The sequence below is a fragment of the Charadrius vociferus genome, unplaced genomic scaffold, assembly GCF_000708025.1.
Source record: "Charadrius vociferus isolate BGI_N301 unplaced genomic scaffold, ASM70802v2 scaffold822, whole genome shotgun sequence".
NCBI classification, from domain to species: Eukaryota; Metazoa; Chordata; class Aves; order Charadriiformes; family Charadriidae; genus Charadrius; species Charadrius vociferus.
The window spans coordinates 2,185,546-2,205,585 of record NW_009647481.1 but is presented as its reverse complement, the minus strand read 5'-3'; the positions used below and the strand labels follow the sequence as shown (position 1 = coordinate 2,205,585).

Genomic DNA, 20,040 nt, shown 5'->3' with positions numbered 1-20,040 from the left:
TGATGTACATCAGCAGCTCTGTATTTGAGATGCTCTTGGGCTAATACTGGGATGAGTTTACCCATGATGGCATGTCCATCTAAACCTGTTTCTTTTGCCTCTTGCTGTGTTAGAATTTTGCTCATACAGAATAGGTCGGAGTTGCTCAGCATATATTGATGACATTTCAGACAAAATATCTTAATTTAATCCTGGTCACGTATGGAGTGTGGTTTTAATTCCTTTTTTGAGAACTGTTCTTAGCAACACTTTCCTGTCTTTTTCTCACTCATTTGTGGACTAGTATGTGACTTCCTTAAAGCAGAATGGAAGAATCAGTATTGTGAAAGCTAATACATTAATATGTTTTCATGGCGGCTTTAAAATCAAGTCACTGGTAAGAGCTGATAAGTGCACATGTGAGCAGCATTTGCTCTAAGTGACTGGTTTCCAAATCTCGCTCATATTGCCAGCCATTTCCCAGTACTCATGGGCACTGTATCTCCTCATCCTGGTTGCACATCTGTGTTGCTAAATGAAAGTAATCAGAGTCAGCATGAAAATTTAATAAGCTGCGTTCTGGCATTGGTCATATGTTCAATTGTGTATTTGTTTTCTGCCGGCAGAAGTCCTCAGACATTGTCAACAAGAACAGCTCTAGTGTTTACAAGCACTGAAGTTTATTAGCCTCAAATCACTCTCTGTTGGTGGTATTTTGAAAACAGACCAGATCTCTGAATTTGGCAGTATTTTTAGGGGGGGTGATCAAAGCCAGACCCCAGCCTGGAAAGCCATAAACCTCATGGCCTTCCCATTCCAGTCTGAAAATTAATATGTTTCAGAAGCAGAAAGATCCTCAGATTTAGTGAAATGTAAAGCTTCTAACTTTAGCACGGTAACGTTTTAAATAATTATGTGTTTTGACTTGATGGCGACTCGGCACGTGCAGCTGGTTGCATATACATCCTAAGCAGGGTGTGTCGTAGCGTTGAGCCTTGTGGCATTCCCTGTTGCCCTTCCAGGAGAAGCAGAATAAAGCCAGAGAAAAATGGCAGCAAGCTTTGTGCGTGTCGCATTAACCTCTGGTGGCAGGAATAAACTTTTAAGGTTGCCGGCATCGCTAGCTGGGCCAAATTTTGGAAATTATTGCGCGTCTCTTATTGTCCTGAAAATTTCCTGAAAATTTCCTATCTTGTCTGCTGGGGTTTCAGCTCCCTGCCTGTTTGCTTTGCTGGCTGGTAACTGCTTGCAATTTGGCTCCTGCATGGGAGCCTAGGGAATTCTAGCTCAGTTCTGCCCCTGCTTTGGTATATTGTGCTGGTATGTTTGGTATATAGACCATAGCAGAGTGGTCTGTCACCATAGGTGTGGCAGGCTTGGGTTTTAGCCCCTATTTTATGAGGTTGCTTACTGCTTGGTACCAATGTGTCTGGTCTTGTCCTGTGTCCCTACCCACCTCGATTTATATGCTTCTCAGTGGGACATAGAAACCTGTGTAAAAAATCTTCACACTGCACATATTTCTGTTTGCTTACTCTGAAAGGCACAAGTGGCTAAGGGCGCTTCCAAAGCGATCTCCTCGCTATGTTGAACCACTTGATGGGTACCGGTAGGGTTTCAACAGCCCACTGCAGACTGCTGAGCAAAGGGAGGGAGATCTGAACTGACTGAACGGCTCCCAGCAAAGCCTTTCCTTTTGCTTCCCTGAGTGCTACTGTGTCACCTCTTACTGAAAAGAAATCACTTTTTAGTAAATCTTAGGAAAACTCCCATCTTGTACCTAGGGGAGATGTTTTAAATGGTCTTCTGCTAATTTTAAGAACATTTAAAACTGGATCAAAATGCTCCAGTGAGATTTGTTGTGGCCCCCATACAAAATTTGAAGCTGTCTCCTGTACCTGTGGCTGTGGATTAATGAGGCTTTGCAGAGCAGCCCAGCGTGTGCTCACCATCCTCGGGACGAGTGGGTGAGTGAAGCTGCTCTGGATCGCTTCTTTTCTGTAGAGCGGCTCAGACACGATTAGAGCAGCAAACAGCCTGCCCTCAGCCTGGAGGATGCTTGTACCACTCTTCAGAGGTAGGAGCACAGGGGAAGGTGGGGGGTGTAGAATGACTGGGATGATGGGGAGGGATTAGCGGTGAGCAGGTTGACTGAAACGGCTGCTTGTGGGAGCGTCACCACGGGCCAGGCACAGACCTAGCAAAAGGAAAAAGTGATTCCTTGTAAGGAAACAAAATTTCTGTTACGTGTCTTGAAACAAATTACTGCTTTCACACTGGAGTCTTACTAACTACAGTGAATCTAGTGTGTTGGGTGGGGTTTTAATTTTTTTCCTTAACGTCAGGACCTAACATTTACTTGGATGAAGAGTTTCATCAAGCTGATGCCCTCAGTCCTGGGCAGTGGTGCATTTGAATAAAAGCAAGTACCTGATTTACAGCTGTCTACATTCAAAGCACTTGAACACAACAGTTAAAGATGTGGTTGAAGAATTTGAATGAGTATATAGGTACTAAAGCGGCTCTGTTTCAGAGTCAGAAGTGTGTAGGCTGTATGTAAAGAAACAGTAGTGTCAGAAGCAAGGTTTAGGCACTGTCTATTTACATTAGTGTTCTGGAGATCCACTTCTTGTTCAGCTTCTTATCATACCAGGAATTAGGATGCTAATGTTTTGTTTTTTTTTTTTTTTATGAACAAGAAGTCCAGGCACTAATGGTTGCTCCCATATGTTGCCTGAGATCAGATCCGCTTAAATGCTGGAGGTGTGGGTGCTGCCCTCTAACAACATTATCTACAGAAATATACCTATGCCCTCTGCCAGCTCTCTGTTCCTGCAGCTGTAACGGAGGTTTGATGCTGTCAGCTACCCCACGTACTGTGTATTTCAGCAGAAAGCCTTTTTGCATGAGCAAATGCATTTTGGCAAAGTTTCTTTATGTCCCATTGAAAAATCTGGATGTGTATTGGAACGGTATTTTTTGAGCAGTTTCTTCTGTGCGAATAGAGCCTTATTGGCACTTATGTTCTGCTTAATTATGCTTCACATTTCGGAGCAATCTGCTCAACTGAAAGACCAGTTCCGTGAAATGGAAAGAAGTAATCTTTTGGGTCATACTGTCTCATTTGGATGTGATCTGTAGCATGCATATTTAATAGCGGTGTTTCACTCCTCAATTCTGCCTGGACCAAAACAATTTGTACTTTCTCTAATCTTCGCACAGGTGAATTACCATGACATGGTGGTGAGCTGTCCTGTCTGCTATTAGAGGAGGAAACTTGCTGCCAAATTCACTACTGCCGGTGATGCTAGTATTGCCTTATAGTTACATGGCAAATTCTATTTTACAAACTGCTGTTTCCAAACAGGATGATGTGTATGTTAATAAACACAACAAAATATTCTCCCTTTTTTTTTTTTTAAATAAATGTGAGCTAACCCACACATGTTTTCAGCTTGGGAAGATAAATATTTCTGTTGGGAGGAAACCCCCCCTCACTACCCCACCCCACCCCCATCCCTCCCCCCCAAAAAAAACCCACATGCCAAGGCTTCATTTTAAAAACAAACAAACTGACTTTCAGAAATTGAAACTTAAAGCCAAAGTAGAAATAATTATCTTTTTTTTTTTCTAAAGAAATTTAACATGAAATTTCTGTTTTGCAGAATTCCAGTGTAGGTGCCTGCCCAGTAATGAAGTAAGCATTTATGGAACTGGGTAATTTAACAGTGAAAAAGCTGCAAAGAGCTTCTGTGCTGAGACAAACTGACCACAAACATGGTGCAGGTGGAGATTGCGTCTGCCTGTATTGCAATGAAATGTGAACATTGCTTAGAAATGAAACTTGAAAGATTTTCCAAAATGAAGTTTTCTAAATCACAGTCAAAAGTTCCTTTTTATGGAAAATATGTTTTATTTATTTATTTTCCCAATGTGGTATGCCACCTTTTGGAAGAGTCAACATCTTGCAAAACGGTCTGAATTCTAAACAGCTTCAGTGCCCTCTTCAGGAGCTCAGCCCGAGCTGCCCACACACCCAAGGGTGGCTCAGAGAGAGGGACCTTCTGCCCCTCCTGGCACACTCATGGCCGTGGGGCCCCCAGTGGGAAGCACCAGCCCGCAGCAGCACCTGGCCCTTGGGCGGTGATGGACCCGGCATGCTCCGGCTGTTGTTGCTCACAGGCTGCTGCGGCAGTCTTTCATATCTGCGGCTGCGTTTAGATGCTCCCACCAGCAGCCTCCAGTGACTGAGCACAGGGATGCCTCTGGGAAGGCGCAGCGAGGCTGTCGATGAGAAAATAACGCACACACACACACATATACACACATGCTTTCTCTTCAGGGGAAAAGTGCCAGTCCAGAATAAAGAAATCTTAGGTGAGGCTGCAGCTTTGTGATCCCTGCAATCATGACCTTAAACACTGTGTATGTGATTGAGAGTGTCCATTATAAGGGTTTTATGTAGTTTAAGCTGTGTTTGGCCTTGCGCCGTTGTCTATTTGCCTTCGTCTTCCAAATGTCTGCTTAGGTTGCCTGTCAGTTCTGCAGCTAGTGCCAAGTGTATGTAAGCCCACCTGTTCAAAAAAGGTACCTCTGAGGGGGAAAACAACTTAGTTTTTAGACAGTACTTAAAACCTGCCTGAATGCACAAATATAAAATTCTATTTTTCCTATAATAACCCAAGGATAACATGTCCTTGAATTAGGCACTGAGCTAATTACTATTTCTGATTGCTTGATTCCCTCACATTATATATTCATTGATTATTGTCCTTCCACAAGCCTTTTTCTAACTCAAAGCTAGAGCAAACCAGTGTTCATGGAAATCAGTGCAGTAATAAATCAGGGAGTTGAAGGGTCTGATTTGCTTTTCAATGAGAGAAAAAAACATTGGCAGCAATAATTCTTCTCGGAGAGAATAAGTCTATTTGTAATGCATTGTCTTGGCGCATCAGAAGTTTTTTGATGAATAACCTATTCCAAAAAAGAAAGAAATTTAAGTTCAGTTACTTCATTTATAATTCAGAAGTCTCCTATGACTATTTCATTTATTAAGTGCCCTCTGAAGAGCTTCTGATACTTCTTCAGAAAAAGCATCACAGTTTGATGGTTTGACATATTCCCATGGTTTTCCTTTCCCTTGCTGCTTTGGAATCGAAACCTGTTTAAGGCCAGTGGCTTGGTGTTGCTTTTTTGAGGAGATTGCTGCCTCCGTATTTTTTATTTTCCTTCTCTGCACCTTACCAAAATGTATGTGGGAGACTTCCACAGTTTAATTTTTTTTTTTTTCCCAAGCAATAATTACTGGTCTAAACTTTAGCTGAGTAGAAGTATAGTAATATGTTTAAGTTATTAGATTAATGCTGTGAGTAGCTGTTGTAGGAATTTTCTGCCAGGCTATTTACCCATTAATAAGAAATGGGTCTTCTGCAAAACTGATGTTTGTCGGGATGTAGGGCTTTGTGCCCCTCACTGGAGCTGCCCATCTGCTGCTGCCACCCCTCTGCTGCTGTCTGTCACGTCTCCAACTATTAGACTGTCAGTGGAAAGGGATATTTCACTACAGTTAGCCAGATAGTAATTTTTCAGGAAATAGTATTTGCATGAACTTTTTTTTTCATTTTCTGTTCTTTGTCTCTACCTGGGACCAATTAAAAAAAAAAAATTACAAATTATGAGCTTTAACAGTGGATTTCATCCTCTACCCAGATGTGACTGCAGGTGTCTCAGAGTAACCTCAGCTTTGTCCCAGGCTCCCTGTGTGACTCTGAGCAAATCTCCTGACAGAGGGGCAGCTGTTTTGGTTTTTGTTTTGTTTTGGGTTTTGGGGTGTTGGTTTTTTTTTTTTTTTTTGGGGGCGGGGGGTTGGCTCTGACTTTCAGGATCACTGGTATAACTGACCAAGACCGGGATCAAGTCAAGCTCCGGAAGGGGAATTATCCTCTGTGAGCTCAGCTGGGTGGTATCAAGGTCTCAGCCATGAACATTATTGTTCCCGGTGATAATGCTCAGTGCTATCCAGATTACATTTTATTACAGTAGGTAAGCTTGTTATATTACACTTGTGCATATTAAGAAAGTACCTAGGCTCAAAATTTACTAAAGAGCTGTGCATTTCTTGGGTACAAAGACATCAGCTCTGGATTGGGAAATCTTGCTCAGATTTCTGTACACCGGGACAGGGGTCTCAAGAGTATCACTCTGTGTTCATCTTGTTCTTATTCTCTTCCCTGGGTTAGATTAATTTTTTGGTCTGACGCAAGACAGCCATTCTTACATGTCACCTTTTCCAAGAAGAAAATCCTACAAAGTGTGAATAGATTGATAGAAATGAGGAACACGGATTAGGTGAGAATAATGCTGAAAGGCTATTCCCAGGGCATGCTGCTAGACTGTGAAGTGCCAAGAACTGCAGCTTTTTTGAACACTGATTTTTTTCTTTTTTTTTTTTTTTTTTGGTCTGCAGACAGGATGGTACTTGGCTTTAGTTCTGCTGCTAGTTAGCACAGCAAAGGATTCTTGATAGCTGGAGTTCAGCACCCGCCCCAGATCTAGAGAGAGCCTGATTTTGTAGCACAGAAACAATTCTGTAATGTGAGCTCTCTTGCAGAGCCTGGACAAGCAAAAGTCCATGAAAAGGAGCAAGTCTTAATCACAGAATTAACATGCCTTTATCATGAATGCTCATCTTTTTTGGAAATCACCGTGGGTGATTCAGCTGGCTCTGTGAAATACTACAGATGACTCAGGACAAGTTGGCAGTGGTGTCTTTGGAAAGAAGATTAGTGACCGCATTACGTATTGTTTCCTATCTGATCCCCAGTGTTCCCAGTGCTATTCTCAGGCAGATGCTGGTAAAGTAAACTAAATGCTTTCTACCCTCTGCTAGCTGGGTTTTTCCCTGTTGTACCAGCCCTGAGTCTAGCTTTTTTCTGTGATTATGCTTTTCCCCATGGCTGATTCATGATTCTTGTTATAAAGCCTTGTGATGGAGTGTGGCATGAAAGGTGTCTGCTTCCCTTCTTGGGAAGCCTCTTACCTTTTTTTCTGGAAAAGGCAATAGATGTATAGATGTGTTCGTACACCACCAGCCAGATTAAACCTGATTTGTTTTACTAGTGCTAGAGTCAAAAGGAAGCTCAGCAGCATGTACTGCCAGTAGCTTTGGGGATGTGGCAAAAGAATCTGGTGCGCCTCTTTCAGATGAGTCGCTTTTTTTAATGTTCGTTTAATCAAATGTATGCTTGTTATCAGTTCTTTCTCTTGGTCATCCTTTGGGCTCATCACTCTGTTACTCTTGGCTGCATTTCTTAGATTGCTCTTTGAAGTACTTGGAGTGGTTTAGAAACAAGTACCATACTTTAAGCACTGCCTAAATATCAGCCTTGAAAAAAATTCAAGTCTTGGGAGAGTCCTTGCTGTAACTGGAGTGGAGCTTTGTCTTATACAATAGCACAAAACCAAAGTACAATGTCAGACCTATTTGTAACAAGGGAGATGCAATAACTGAGTGCTAATGAAGTTGAGGGAACTTGTGTGGAGCGCTGGGAAAGCATGTCTGGATGTATAAGAGTTATTCCCATTTTACTGATGGGGCTTTACAAATTGCCTTTACTCCTTCCTGTTCTGCCAGAGAGCTACTGAGGCATAATTCATTTCTATAGCAGGGCTGGAAATAGATTCATAAGCAGTTGAATGCTGTGAAATGGCACTGCCTGGTTGTAATGCGTTCTCATGAGCAAATAACGCTGCTGATGCTATTGACGATCATGATGAGGAGGTTGAAAGAAGCTATCAGTACTATCAAGCAAGATAGCATTTAGGTTGCATTGCAGTTTGTGTTAGCCATTCCTCTTTTCGAATACCCGAGCTCTGCAGTCCAAGTCCTGCTAAGGGTATAAGAACTGATTTGCATAAACTGTTTTGTGTTTCCAACAAAATACTGCAAGTTCTGCAAAATTTCTCTTTCAGGGGAATGGTGTATTCTAATGTTTGTTTCTTTGATTCCCCTAAAGGGCAATAAGTTATTCTGAATTATGCTGCAAGGCCATTAATGTGCCGGGAGGATTTTCTTGCTGGGTTTGAGGTTTACTGCTGAAGGGCATCTGAGAAGGAGCAGAGAGCTGGGGTTTGGGGTTGGTTGGTTTGGAGGGGGGAGCTTCATCATCTTTCCTGTTGCAATCCTACAGTTTAATTGTAGCCATGACTTAAGTGCTACTCAGTGATCGAAAGGGATTGATTGTGGATGCTTGTCCTTGGATTAATTCTTCAGACAGGCTTTTTCAGGGCCTCTGTCAAAGTAAAACTGTGTTTGAGATAGAGAATCTCCTCTTCCATGCAGTTCATTACTGACGGTTGGGGAAAAAAAAAATCATACAAACTGAAGCCTGCATTGCCATCAGGGCAGCTCAAGAATTTATTGAAAACAGCAGAAAACATTGCAAAACACATAAGCAGTGGTGTTGGTAGTCTGGACACAGCTCTAGGCAGAGCCTTTGCCCTATCTCCAGCCCAGACCTGAGCTCTTGAGGTTGAGCACGATGCGGATGATTTGCAGCACTCAAAACTGTTTTCCTGAAGTGCCGTGTGTGTGTGTGCGCTGCTCTGCACGTGGTGTCCGTGCCCCTTGGCACACCCTAGCCCAGCCACCCACTGGAGAAGGTCTTCAAGGAGATGTTCAGGGTTTTACTCTGGGAATGAGCCCATGTCTTAACTCATTGGACAGTACCAAGAGCTGTGTTGATAATACCACTGACCTGAGAGACTGCAAGCTATATGCCCATCTATTGAACTAAGATTGTATATACTCGGGGAAGATAGCCTTTAATACCCAAAGAAAACACACAAAATAGAATTACCCTGGGAAGGTGACTGTATGTCAGTCTGAGCTGTCTTTTGTGCAGAGATGTCTGAAGTTGAAGAAGTGATGCTGAATGTCTTCACAATGTCATATTAACAGAGTAAAATGGAAAGTGCTGCCAGGTTCCATGGCCTGTAAAGTGTAAGTGTTGCAGGAAATATATTTGTTTAACAAACCGTACAAAAAAAAATGATTCAAATGTATAAAAAGTTAATATGTAAATATTTTTTATTTCTTTTCAGTTGGGAATTGGTGTGTTCCCAAATGGCATTTCAGTATCTTGTTTCAATGCGAAGTGATGTATTATGTTTCTTAGAAAGCACGCAAATAATCAAGAATACACTTCTCACTTTTTGGTGTGGGTAGTGTAACACGAAGCTTTACTTGTGGTGTAAATTGCTGTGTTATGACAATGTAAGGAAATGTGGCTTTTTAAACAGTAGGGAGCAACACTGAGAAATGGAATGTGCTCGTACTATGCTACTCATGAGATCACTCAAAAGTGACTATGATTGAAGTGTATAAAAAAAAAAAAAAAATAGGCTGTTCATCCTGAGAGGCTCTTTGTGCAGGTCAGGAGGGGTGGGGCAGAGGTGTCTGGTTTAAGCAGGGGGTCGTGTCCAGCTTGATGTTACCAGCCAGTGGTACCTTCAGCAGACATGAAGGTAGTGCTGCTCAGGTCTGTAGAGAAAGAAGAGGTTTCTCTCTGTAGGGTGTAGGAGCTGGAGCAGCTCTGGGTGGGAGCACGCGGAAAGAGGAGCCTTTACTGCTTCCAGTGCTGCAGCAAGCATGCAGCTTGCCCTCCACCGCCACTGGGCAGGTACTGAAATCTTTATTTTTTCATTTTGTTTCCCCCAACTACTCAGCGAAGCAGCAGATCACATAATTTGAGGAAGTTTTTCAGCTGACCTAACTAGAGCTTGCCAAGGGCAAAGAAGCTCCTGTTGTATTTACTTGCCACCTCCATAACAGATGTGACACAACTGCAGGACAGTAGTTTTTCCACTGGCTCTATTAACTTTATGAAACGCATTTATTTCTCCTTGAGGGCATGGAGGTTGCGTTGGAGCTCCTGTAACTGAGAAAACAACAGAGCTGGCTGAAAACAATCCTGGAGCTAAGGACCCATCCGCTCAGTATGTTTGGCAGTGAGGGGTTTGTGCGTAAAGCCATTTTATATCTATTCTATTGAGTTCTTTTAAATTCACTCTGTTAAACAAACAATTAGTCTGGTTTAGAGTCTAAAAAAAATGCCTTCTGATTTTGAAAGCCTTCTTGATAAACAAGAGACCAAGACAGATGTACGTCAGGCCAGCTCAATGTCCTACACCCTACAGCACTCTAGTACTCTGGTTTCCTAAAAGTAAGACAAAAAGGAAAATACCTTCTTTTTACCTTGTATCAGAACTCTGCTCTACAACAGGATTGGGTTTTTTCATTGAAATAAATATTATCTATCTGCCATGTTTATTTTCTCAGATAATAGGAACAAAGTCAAACACTAATGTTGGGGTGCATAATGACTTCCTGGCCAGCACATTTGGAACAACATAAAATCCACTGTTGTTAAGAAAGTTTCTGAACTTTCAGCAGATTGGGCATGAGCAAAAATAAAAAATGCTTCCATGTAGATGTCACAGGGGAAATCTAACCATCTTATTAGCTGCTGAAATAGGATTATGTGACTGCAAATTCAGTCTTTCTTTTCTCTATCACTGCTTTCTGCATCCTGTTTTGGTACCTGCAAGGTGTGTGTTTGATTTTCCTTCATCTTTCTTTGAGCTATGAAGGAAAGAAAATATTTTAAGTCAAGTTACATTGAAAAATGCGACTAGATTTGTATGGTTTCAGTAGAGTTTTATTATTGGCTTTGCTCCTTCGGTTCTGTTACAGCTCACCCTGGTCAGGTACAGGTGGGCAGGCTCATTCCCTGTGCACAGCCCTGATGGATTGGTGGTGGCATTACCTGTTGTTTGTAAACAAACCACTAGTGTGTTAGAAAAAATCCTCAGAAATTATGAACTGAGTTTCTGCTAATTCCTTTTCATTTTCTGTAGTTGTTCAGAAATTGCTCTGTTTCATTGCACAGAGAGTAATACATAACCTGGGGGTTTTAGGGGAAAGAAAAAAAGAAAATCATAAGACTCTCTTGGAAGAGATGAGAAACAATCAAGTCCTCAGTAACTGCTTCTGCATGTTTTGGGAAGAGGTTTTATAAGTGGTGGTAACAAGATTGTAGTTTCTCCTATTTGTACTATTCAATATGCTAAGCAGACGTAAGCATATGTATTTGAGATGATGATTAAGAAGTTTTCTGTTGAGCTTATTGAAAATTGCCATTTTTCAAAAAAGACCAATTCAGTGTTAAATAAAAAATAGACTGTGATTCAAAACCTCTTAGTTATAATTTTAATAATCTGGTAGGGAATTAATTTGCAACTGAACCCTTGAAAGCTGACTCTGAAGTTTTTCATACAATGAAGAAAAATATCTTGTTACAAGAAACTTTTTTCTATTTCTTTTTTTAAAAGGGCTTTTTTCCTATCTCTGTAAAGAGGAAAAGAAAACATTGTTTCTATGCAGAAGGTATTATCTACAGTCTAAAGTTTTGATAGCCCACAAGATTACCCAATACAGAAAAATTAGATCATCTTTCTCTTTTTTGCAGCACATCTATTGTCTTCCTGCTATCTGTTAATTATCTCTGCATCTTAATTAAATTAATTTTCCCCAAGTCGACTCTGTTTTGTCCATGATGGTGATTGCTGAGTGATCTCTCCCTGCCCTTATCTCAACTCTGGAGCCTTTCATTATATTTTTCTCTTCTGTGTCCAGCTGGGGAGGGGAGTGACAGAGCAGCTTTGGTGGGCACCTGGCGTCCAGCCAGGGTCAACCCACCACAGCTTCATACACTGCTTTTCCTGTAACCCCCTCTAGAGAAACACACAGCAGTAAGAATTGCTCAGTTTTGGTGCCTACTTGATCCTAATGTGGGGCTAGAGATGCACCAGCTGTGAGACAAAATGTGCTGGGTGGTGTGTAAGAAGAAACCAGGTGCTTCCCAGGCAGCAGCAGGTGAGATGCTGTAGAGCGGGTGTTTAGGAAGGTTTGGGCAGCCGGAGGCACAGACTATGTGGAAGCAAAGGAAACAGATGATGCCAGATGGACTGAGGGCAGGAGCTGCCCAGGCTGGAGGTAGGGTCGAGGAGCTGCAGGTAGTAATATTCTGACCAAAGTTCTTGTGCCTTTTGCAGGTTATTGTAGATCATATTGGTTACCCAATTCCCCAGTAAAAAGAAACTGATGCTATGAGAAGCCAAATATATATCTTTAAAATAATTATTTATTTGTGTTACTTTTCACCTAATTTGCTAATGAAATTTTCTCCCAGGGCACATGAAGATAGTACAAAATTACCATGTTGCAAGTGAAGTAACTGCAAAGAGCACCAGTTAGAGTGTGCCAGACCACCTGAGACTTCTTCACGCTTTCTAATCACTTTTTTATTTCTACAGGCTGTCAAAGAGCTAAGCTGTGGAGAGGAAGCAGAAGGCTGCAGGCCCCTCTTGTTGCCCCCTAGCAGGCTTCACAAACTGCATGCAAAGTCCTCGTTACCCCTTACCAGAGTTGCTAGGACGACTGCTGCACTGCTCTCTTGCTGTATGCATGGATGCTTGCATGGGTGCATGACTGTGTGCATGCTTCCCTTCACGTGCTGCCCCGAGTTTCATGGTTGTGCAGGAGACAGCAAGCTCAGACTTCCTTTCCTGCCCCTTGGGGTAAGGAAAGAGGCAATTCAGAAGAAAAACCTATGTAAAACACACCTGCAAACAATCCTACTGTCGCTGGGAGAGGGGACCCTATGGCACTTGCAGAACGCATCCAGTGTCACCTTAAAATTAACAAAAGACAAAGCTCTGTATGGTTGTCACTTTGTTTTTGTTAATTTTTTTTCTTACTTTTTCCTAGACCCTGCCCGATGGTTTTACGTGTATCAGAGAGGTAAAATTTAAACCAGTTTGACTCGATCGGTCATATAATTTTTGTAGAAAAAGTTTTCTTAAGCCAGGAAACAAGTTCCCCCTGGCTGAGTTTGTCCTCACTTTCCATGCTGGCAGCAAGGAAAATTAAAGGTGCTTGAAAATTGCCCAGTTCCTGCGTAAGGCTGCAGTGTGGGGAGCAGCTGAGTCCCCTCTGATGAAGGCAGTCTCAGCTTTTACTCAACCTACGAGTTCTTCTGTGTGCGATGCTCTATCACATGATGTGCTAAGTCAAGTACTTAGCAGTTCAGGTACTCTCCACATGAAGTTTTGAGATGGTATTAGTGGGAATTTTCCAAAAATCATCAGAGGGAGGTGATTTTCTAACCTATCTAGTAAGGTGGGTTTTTTTTTTTTTTGCAAATTCACCTTTGAACAGCTGCTTCGAGGAAAGCGCTTGTCCCAAAAGCACATCTTCTTCAGTATCCCTATGGAAAAGCAGCAAAGCACCCACCAATCTTTCAGTGATTTTTCCACCTGTTTTGACAAGTTACTTCCCTTATAAATGTTGCTACAGACAGGTGGGAATGTTCAAGGAAAAATGAAAAGAAAGTGCTGTCCCAGGTAAGGTCCAGTGTACTGGAAGAACACCCTGCTGTCTCCTACCCTGTGAATGGCCACAGCAAAGCTGTTTCTAATGATGAGTAGAGTTAATACAGCGTCTGCAGAAACAGTTAAAGTCAAATTTGATGTTGTGTAGTTCATGTTCAAATCATTGTACCTGGTCTTAATTGTGTGCCAGAAAGACGTTTTGGGAGGTACCCATGGCCTCTGACTATTCCTGCATCTTTGTTTTCAGACTGTAACCTTGTTCTAGCTTCCCTATGTACAACTGTGAAACTAAATGAAGGAGTGTAGAGGCAGAGGAAAGTATTTATACGTGACATTTTGCATAGATCATTGCAAGGATTAGCGAAGAAATCTTAAAATTTTATTTTTTTATTAAATCTCAATTTTATACAGTGTTGGGTTTTCATGTAGCTTTTGTCTGCAACTGGTGGTGTTGCAGGTTCACACAGGCAGAACAAGCTTGCTAAGCTTGACTGTGTAATGAATTTGATGTGGCTGATTTAGCAGAGAAAATGGACCTGAAGCAGTCAAAAAATCATTTCAGGAAAAGGGAGTGGATAAAGAGACATCAGTTCCTCTTTATTTTATTTGCTACAGCGTCCCTTTAGTTTGAAAATCGATCTTTCCAGCCAGGCAATAATATTAATAATGATAACTTACTAATAAAGGACTGTACAAGTTAAATTAAATGTTTAGTATTTGATACTTCAGCAGGTTTCTTAGTGTTATTTTTTTTATTGATGTTTGCCATGAGCAGGTTTTACTTAACCCTTTTTTAGGATTCATAGATGTGCAGATACATGTTTTTAAGATCAAATAGGTAAGTATAGGAAGGGCAGCAGGAACTAGCCCACAGGATTCTTGTTATCTGTCATGCTAGCCTTGTTGATTTGTACATATTTGCCAGATGGGGTTGCTTAAAGGCAAAAAAGATTTTTGCCTTGGTGGAAGCACGCGGAACTGCACAGAAATATTTTTGCTGTTGCAGATAGTGGAGCTGTACTTGGTAGCTGCCTTTGCCCCAGGGATCTGGAATTAGAGACCTCAAAGGATTTGACAAAAGCAGTACTTCCTACAGCTCCTGCTTACGCCAACGGGGGGAACGCTGAAGGCAATGTGCGGGGTCTGCATCAGTAACACAGCTCTCGCCTGACTCCCATTCCCATAACTTTCTGCCATAATGAGCGTTTATGGACTGGGGCATTTAGTTATTTCTCTTCATGAAATTTTCAAATATTTGCAATTGGTTTCCCACCGGCAGGATCTATTTCCTGTGAGATCAGGCCAAGCAAGTATTCTGTCTGGAGATTAATTTCAAAGATGTCATGGATAAACTGTTAATTTTTTCTTCAGGTCCTTGCTCCTAAAACATAGCTAATGTTTTTTTAATAAAAATAAGATGCAGTCTAATAATTCTTGCACATAATTTAATCCCCTTCTGCTGTATTTGTAAAATTACCCATTTCATCTAATACTTGTCAGTTTTACAATTAACACCGGGCACATTAGCTGTATTTTATGTCTTCATTTTTTTTCTTTAACAAAAAGTGAATTTATTATAAGCAACATGTTTTCAAAATCCTCCCATTAGCCACGGAGCCTGGCATTACACGGTTTCACCTTGCAGCCTTTGGAAGCAGGGGACAGGGTAATTTGCATTTTTATTAAATCATCATATACACCCTCCCTTCAAACTGTGTTTTAGGCCTTGGGTTGTCCTTGGCCAGCCCTAACGATGGAATGAGACATCGTTATTGCCCGTTTGCCAGGCACATAGGGTGTAGGGATGGAAATGGTGCAGTTGCTCAGGCGGCCGCTGTGGGAAAGGTGTTTGATGTTTCTTGTGTTTCACAAGTGAGTTTGGCCCAGGGAAACCAACCCTGTGCTTTTGTGCAAGGTGTTGCTTGTGTCGAGGCAGCTGCCAGCACGAGGAAGGACGGGCAGGTTAATAAATTTGGGCCCAACGGCTGTTCAAAACCAGAGCTGAGAAAGCAGCTGGTAATTAACAGACAATTGTCTTCTATTTTATAGTATGTGAATACAACTTTGGCATTGTCTGTGACCAATTTAATCTGTTCTGCTTATGAAGAAAGGGTTGTTGGATCTGAAGAATATTGATTAGGAGTTCTGGCGTGAAAATAGGTCGCTAAAGGAAAGATGTGCTGTCAGCAGAGGATTTTAGGACTCGACTTCTGTGCTGACAGGGGCACATCTGCCCTCTGCTGATAGCGGTGGCAAGTTCCTGACTGGGTCTCCAACGGGCGTTGCACATATAGGAACGGGTTTTAGGCGGTGCCTCAGGCCATGTAGCTGTCTTGGATGTGCGTTACACTACCCGTGTATTTTTGCAAAAAATTGACAATGAAATAATTTTTTCCATAACACGGCAGATAAATGGGCCTGTTTCCAATGGAATGGAAAGATCTAGAAAAGTGAAATATTGGAGAGGTTTTTTCCTTCGAAATCAATAGATTTCTTGTCTTTATCATGGGTTAGAGAAGGACGGAGTCCCTCTGCCAACTTGTCTGATGGAGTCAGCTGTGGCTGAAAATCTGTTTTCCTCAATGATGAAACAATTCAGTCTGGAGACATGTAGATGTACAAGACGTCTTTTACATGAATAGGCTTAAATTACTCCAGTTTATCACTTGGAGAAATGCAAATTCTGTCCAGCAAAGTTTACAGGAGTGAAACACAGGGCCATTTGCAGGCAGCCTAAGTATGGAAATCTTCAAATTGTAAAGATAACAAAAAGTAAAATTAGAACAAATATGAAAGGATGTATAAACCAAGCCTCGTTAAGTAATTTCCAAAGTTTATTCAGCTAAAATATTGATCTACTCTAATGAAAATTCATTCTCTGCTCTTGAGCAAGCAGCAGAGAAATGAAATACAATATCTTTCATTAGCAACAATCCATAAAATATGCATGTGCATACAAATAGATCAGGATTGGGTTTCTTTGTGAAGTGAAGCCACTGTTTATTTTGTTTGATATACAAAATGGATCTAATCTATGGGCTAACCAAATACAGATGATATTTTCCACAGAAATGCAAAATTAAGTAATTATAACTTGAACCTACTTTGGAGTAAGATTAGCACAGGTGCTTCTACCAGACCCAGACTTCATACCCTGCTATTAAACCCAGCCATAAAAATATGGCTAGAAAGGGATGCTGTAAGTGACAGCTGTGTATCAGCTCTGCTACGGCTGGTCCCATGCGTCCCCTGAGCTGCGCAGGTGACCATGCACATCCCTTGCAGTGTCTGCAGTCAGTCCCTAGGTCTGTTCCTGCACTTGCAAATTGAAGAAGACAATTAACTTTAAACCAGTGGTGCGCCTGTTTCCCACGCTCAAAAATCTCTGGGGGTGTTCAGCAAGCTGTAAACAAGGGAAAACTGAGGAAGAACATGACATTAGATAAAATATCTTATCATACTTTCCTAATAGAACTTTAAATTTGCATGTGTGTATCTGTAGGCTTTTGCTTGCACTCACCACCACAAAGTGAGCTTCAGTTTAATAAAATTTCAGCGTTTATAAATGCAAGGGCTCATATCTCATAGAGTGACATCCCTGAAGAGCTGGGAGGGACTGAGCTAGTGTGATAACAAAAATGTAAATAAGAGGAAATACAATATACATGATAAAAGGCAAGGGCAGATGAGGAAGTGACAACCTCCTTTTTTGCCACTTAGGTTACTGCGGTTAATTTATAGGGTGTCGGAGAATGGAAGAAAAAGGTTTAAAAGAGCTGACTTAAGAAAAAGCACTGAAAGAAAACAAATACTGACCAAAAAAGATGGGGAGGAGGTGGGGGGTGGTGTGCGGGCAGGACGGGACTAGAGTTGGAAATATTTGTACAGAAGAGCAGTTTGTGTCCTTAGGTCTCCAGCTACAGGTTTTCCCCTGCTCCGAGCTCTGCGCTATGCCCACTGCGGGCTTTCGCCAGGGAGGGAGGAGGGATGAACAGAGATGTTGCTGAAGGGAAATCTTTGAATATGGGATGACAACTGAGAAAAGTTTAAATGTAAATATCTGATAAACACAAGGGAGGGAATGTTTGATCTGTGAAGCATCTTAATGTGAAGTAGTTACTCCTAAAATAAGTTTTCTCTTTTAAAACATATTATCATGAAACACCATGGAAAATAGCTCTTTGTTGGCAAGTGATAGACAAAAGGAACTAATAAGTCTTTCTTGTATTTAGTTTCTGCAGTGAGGCTCCAAGTGCCCAGGACTGTTCTGTTGCACTGGGGCATGTTCCCCTGAAGGAACTATTTCTATAATTTTTAGAAGTGTTTACTGGGAAATTGTTGGTCAGGTGTCATTTTGAGTGCCCCCTTGGTCAGATCTAAAACTTCACAGGTGGTTTTTTTTTGCTAATTTTCAAAATACTTCCCTTGGGAAAGGAAGAGGAAGCAGATGAAAGGATTAACCCACAGGGAACCGTCAGGTACTGTTGAGAGGCAGAGATTGATGCTGGTTCTGGAATAGAGAACGGAAGGAAAAAGTAGTGTCCCTTTGAAAGGGATGAATTTTTCATAATTGCCTTTCTGTAGTTTGTTATAAAGAAAAGAGCCACGTTTCTCAGCATGGGAAATAGAATCAAATCTGCATCAATAATCTGGTTTATTTTTAACATAGTAATAGCTGCCCTGCGGGACCAAAGCTCACGAACTGATTGTTGGAAAAACTTATTCTTGCAGGACAAGCTGAAGAAGATGAATTGCACTCTTTTGAAGTAACAGCTCACTGAATGAGGCTACTATTGTCAAAAGACAATATAACGTTATTAAATTACGATGTTTACCACGTAATATTTTATTCAAGAATATTTTGAAAAAATAATTCCAAGACAATAATTTTGTGTCTGCTCATATAAAAGACACCTGGATAAGCCTTCTTAATTAAGACTTTTCAGCTGTAATTGTGCAGATTTTGTTTAAAGCTATTGTGGAGCTATAGAGCAAGTTTTCCATGAGTGAGACCTTTTTGTTTAATTAATTGATTTTCAGAATACTGATACAAATTCCAGTAAGTGTTTTGGAAAACTGGTTGCTTAAGAAGTATACAGCAAATAAAATACCCATGAAAAAAAAAGTAGTGACACCAAAATGCTTTTGCAAAGAGCATGATTTTTCTCAGCTGGATCTTTCCTGCCTCCGTAGAAACCATGTGAACAGCCACATTGTAGGAACGTAAATAAAATCAAGTATGAGACTAATCCCAACAGGCTGGCTTCCCTCATTAGCCTCACCACTTGTGTGAGGTTGCATAGATTGGTTTTTTTTCTCTGCTGAATTATATTATGCAATATAAAGACTAGACGGCCAATATTTTACACTCGTATTTTACATTGACTGAAGTTCTAAATAACTTTAGAGTGACTATCAATAGGAAATGTCAGTGAAAAGCTGGGCATCTTTAACTGATTACAGAGCAGAGGGAGACTGGGAGCCTAACTTGCTTCTATACAGCACACCATAAAATGTATGGCTTTCTGTGGAAAAACAAAACAACTATCAAGGTCATGTAAACTGTTTATTGTATTGGGGGACAGCAGGGAAGGGCAAGGGAAGGAGTCTAAGGCTACATGCGTTTTGTGAAGGGTTTTAGGTAACTTAAGGTTAACCAAAGGTAAACAAAAAAGTATTTCCTACACAATGTATGGATTAGCGATGAGTCTCCCTAATGTGGCTTCCTTCTAAATGGATTTCCTCGCCTTTTTTCCACCACTCATTCTCCTTCCCTCATTTTAAGGAATTTCTTCCCCATGTTTTTATCTCTCTACAGCTTCTTCTTCTGCATTCCTTCATTTTGTGATATGTGTTCTCTTTCAAAGGAAATGGCTTTTTCCCTTTATTTCTCATTATCTGTTTTTTCCTGTAGCAGACATCCTTTTTCATCTCCTTTCCTCTAACAGGAGCTATAATTTCTAGACTCTTCATATTCCCTTTGTGTGGAGAAGGTGTCTCCTTCAGACCTCTTCTGGCTGCTTGCCAGCATTTAGTAATTCTTTCTGCACCGTAAATGGTTGTGATACTCTCCTTCTGTCCCATGCGTATTCCCTTGCTGTGCAAGGGACCTTGAGAACAGTATTTAGGCATGTATTTCCACTGCTCAAGCCTCACAGATGCTGACTGAAACTCCAGACACAGAGGATTAGGAGGGTGGCTCATCCTGAATTCACCAATGTTTCAAACTGATTTCTTAATACTGAAACCATTAATTAGCCATTATCACTAACTTATGTATGTCCTTCCTTAATAACCTTCATATATATCTACAGAATTAATTACCTTATGAAAAGATAGCTTTATTCTAGTCTGCTCTTTCAATGAGCCAGTCCGCTCTGAATTCATGCCTTTCCTCAGAGTGACTCCGTTTCCTTGCACACCTGTGAAACCCTTACCATTCAGCAGGCATCACTATATTATATATGAGCCCAATAACCTAAAACATTTTTACAGGGGAAAACTCGTTTGGTTTTGATACTAAGGAGAGCGTTAGCTTTGATGCCAAGCAAATTTTGGATGTAGATGGGCTTTTCATGTCAGCTGAAACTTGCATCTGGTCCTTAAAGT

At 41.2% G+C, this 20,040-nt stretch overlaps 1 protein-coding gene across 4 annotated transcripts in view; it reads left to right on the top strand.

Annotated features, from left to right (window-relative positions):
- KCNIP1 (Kv channel interacting protein 1) overlaps nucleotides 1–20,040 on the top strand; it is a 281,825-nt gene that overhangs the window by 242,758 nt on the left and 19,027 nt on the right. Inside the window, exon 2 of one of the 4 annotated variants that reach the window (XM_009880733.1) lies at nucleotides 12,809–12,841. The exons of the other annotated variants lie outside the window; for them this stretch is intronic. Within the exon in view, the coding sequence (XP_009879035.1) occupies nucleotides 12,809–12,841 (33 nt within the window). The remainder of the gene's footprint in view (nucleotides 1–12,808; nucleotides 12,842–20,040) is intronic. 4 annotated transcript variants of the gene reach the window in all.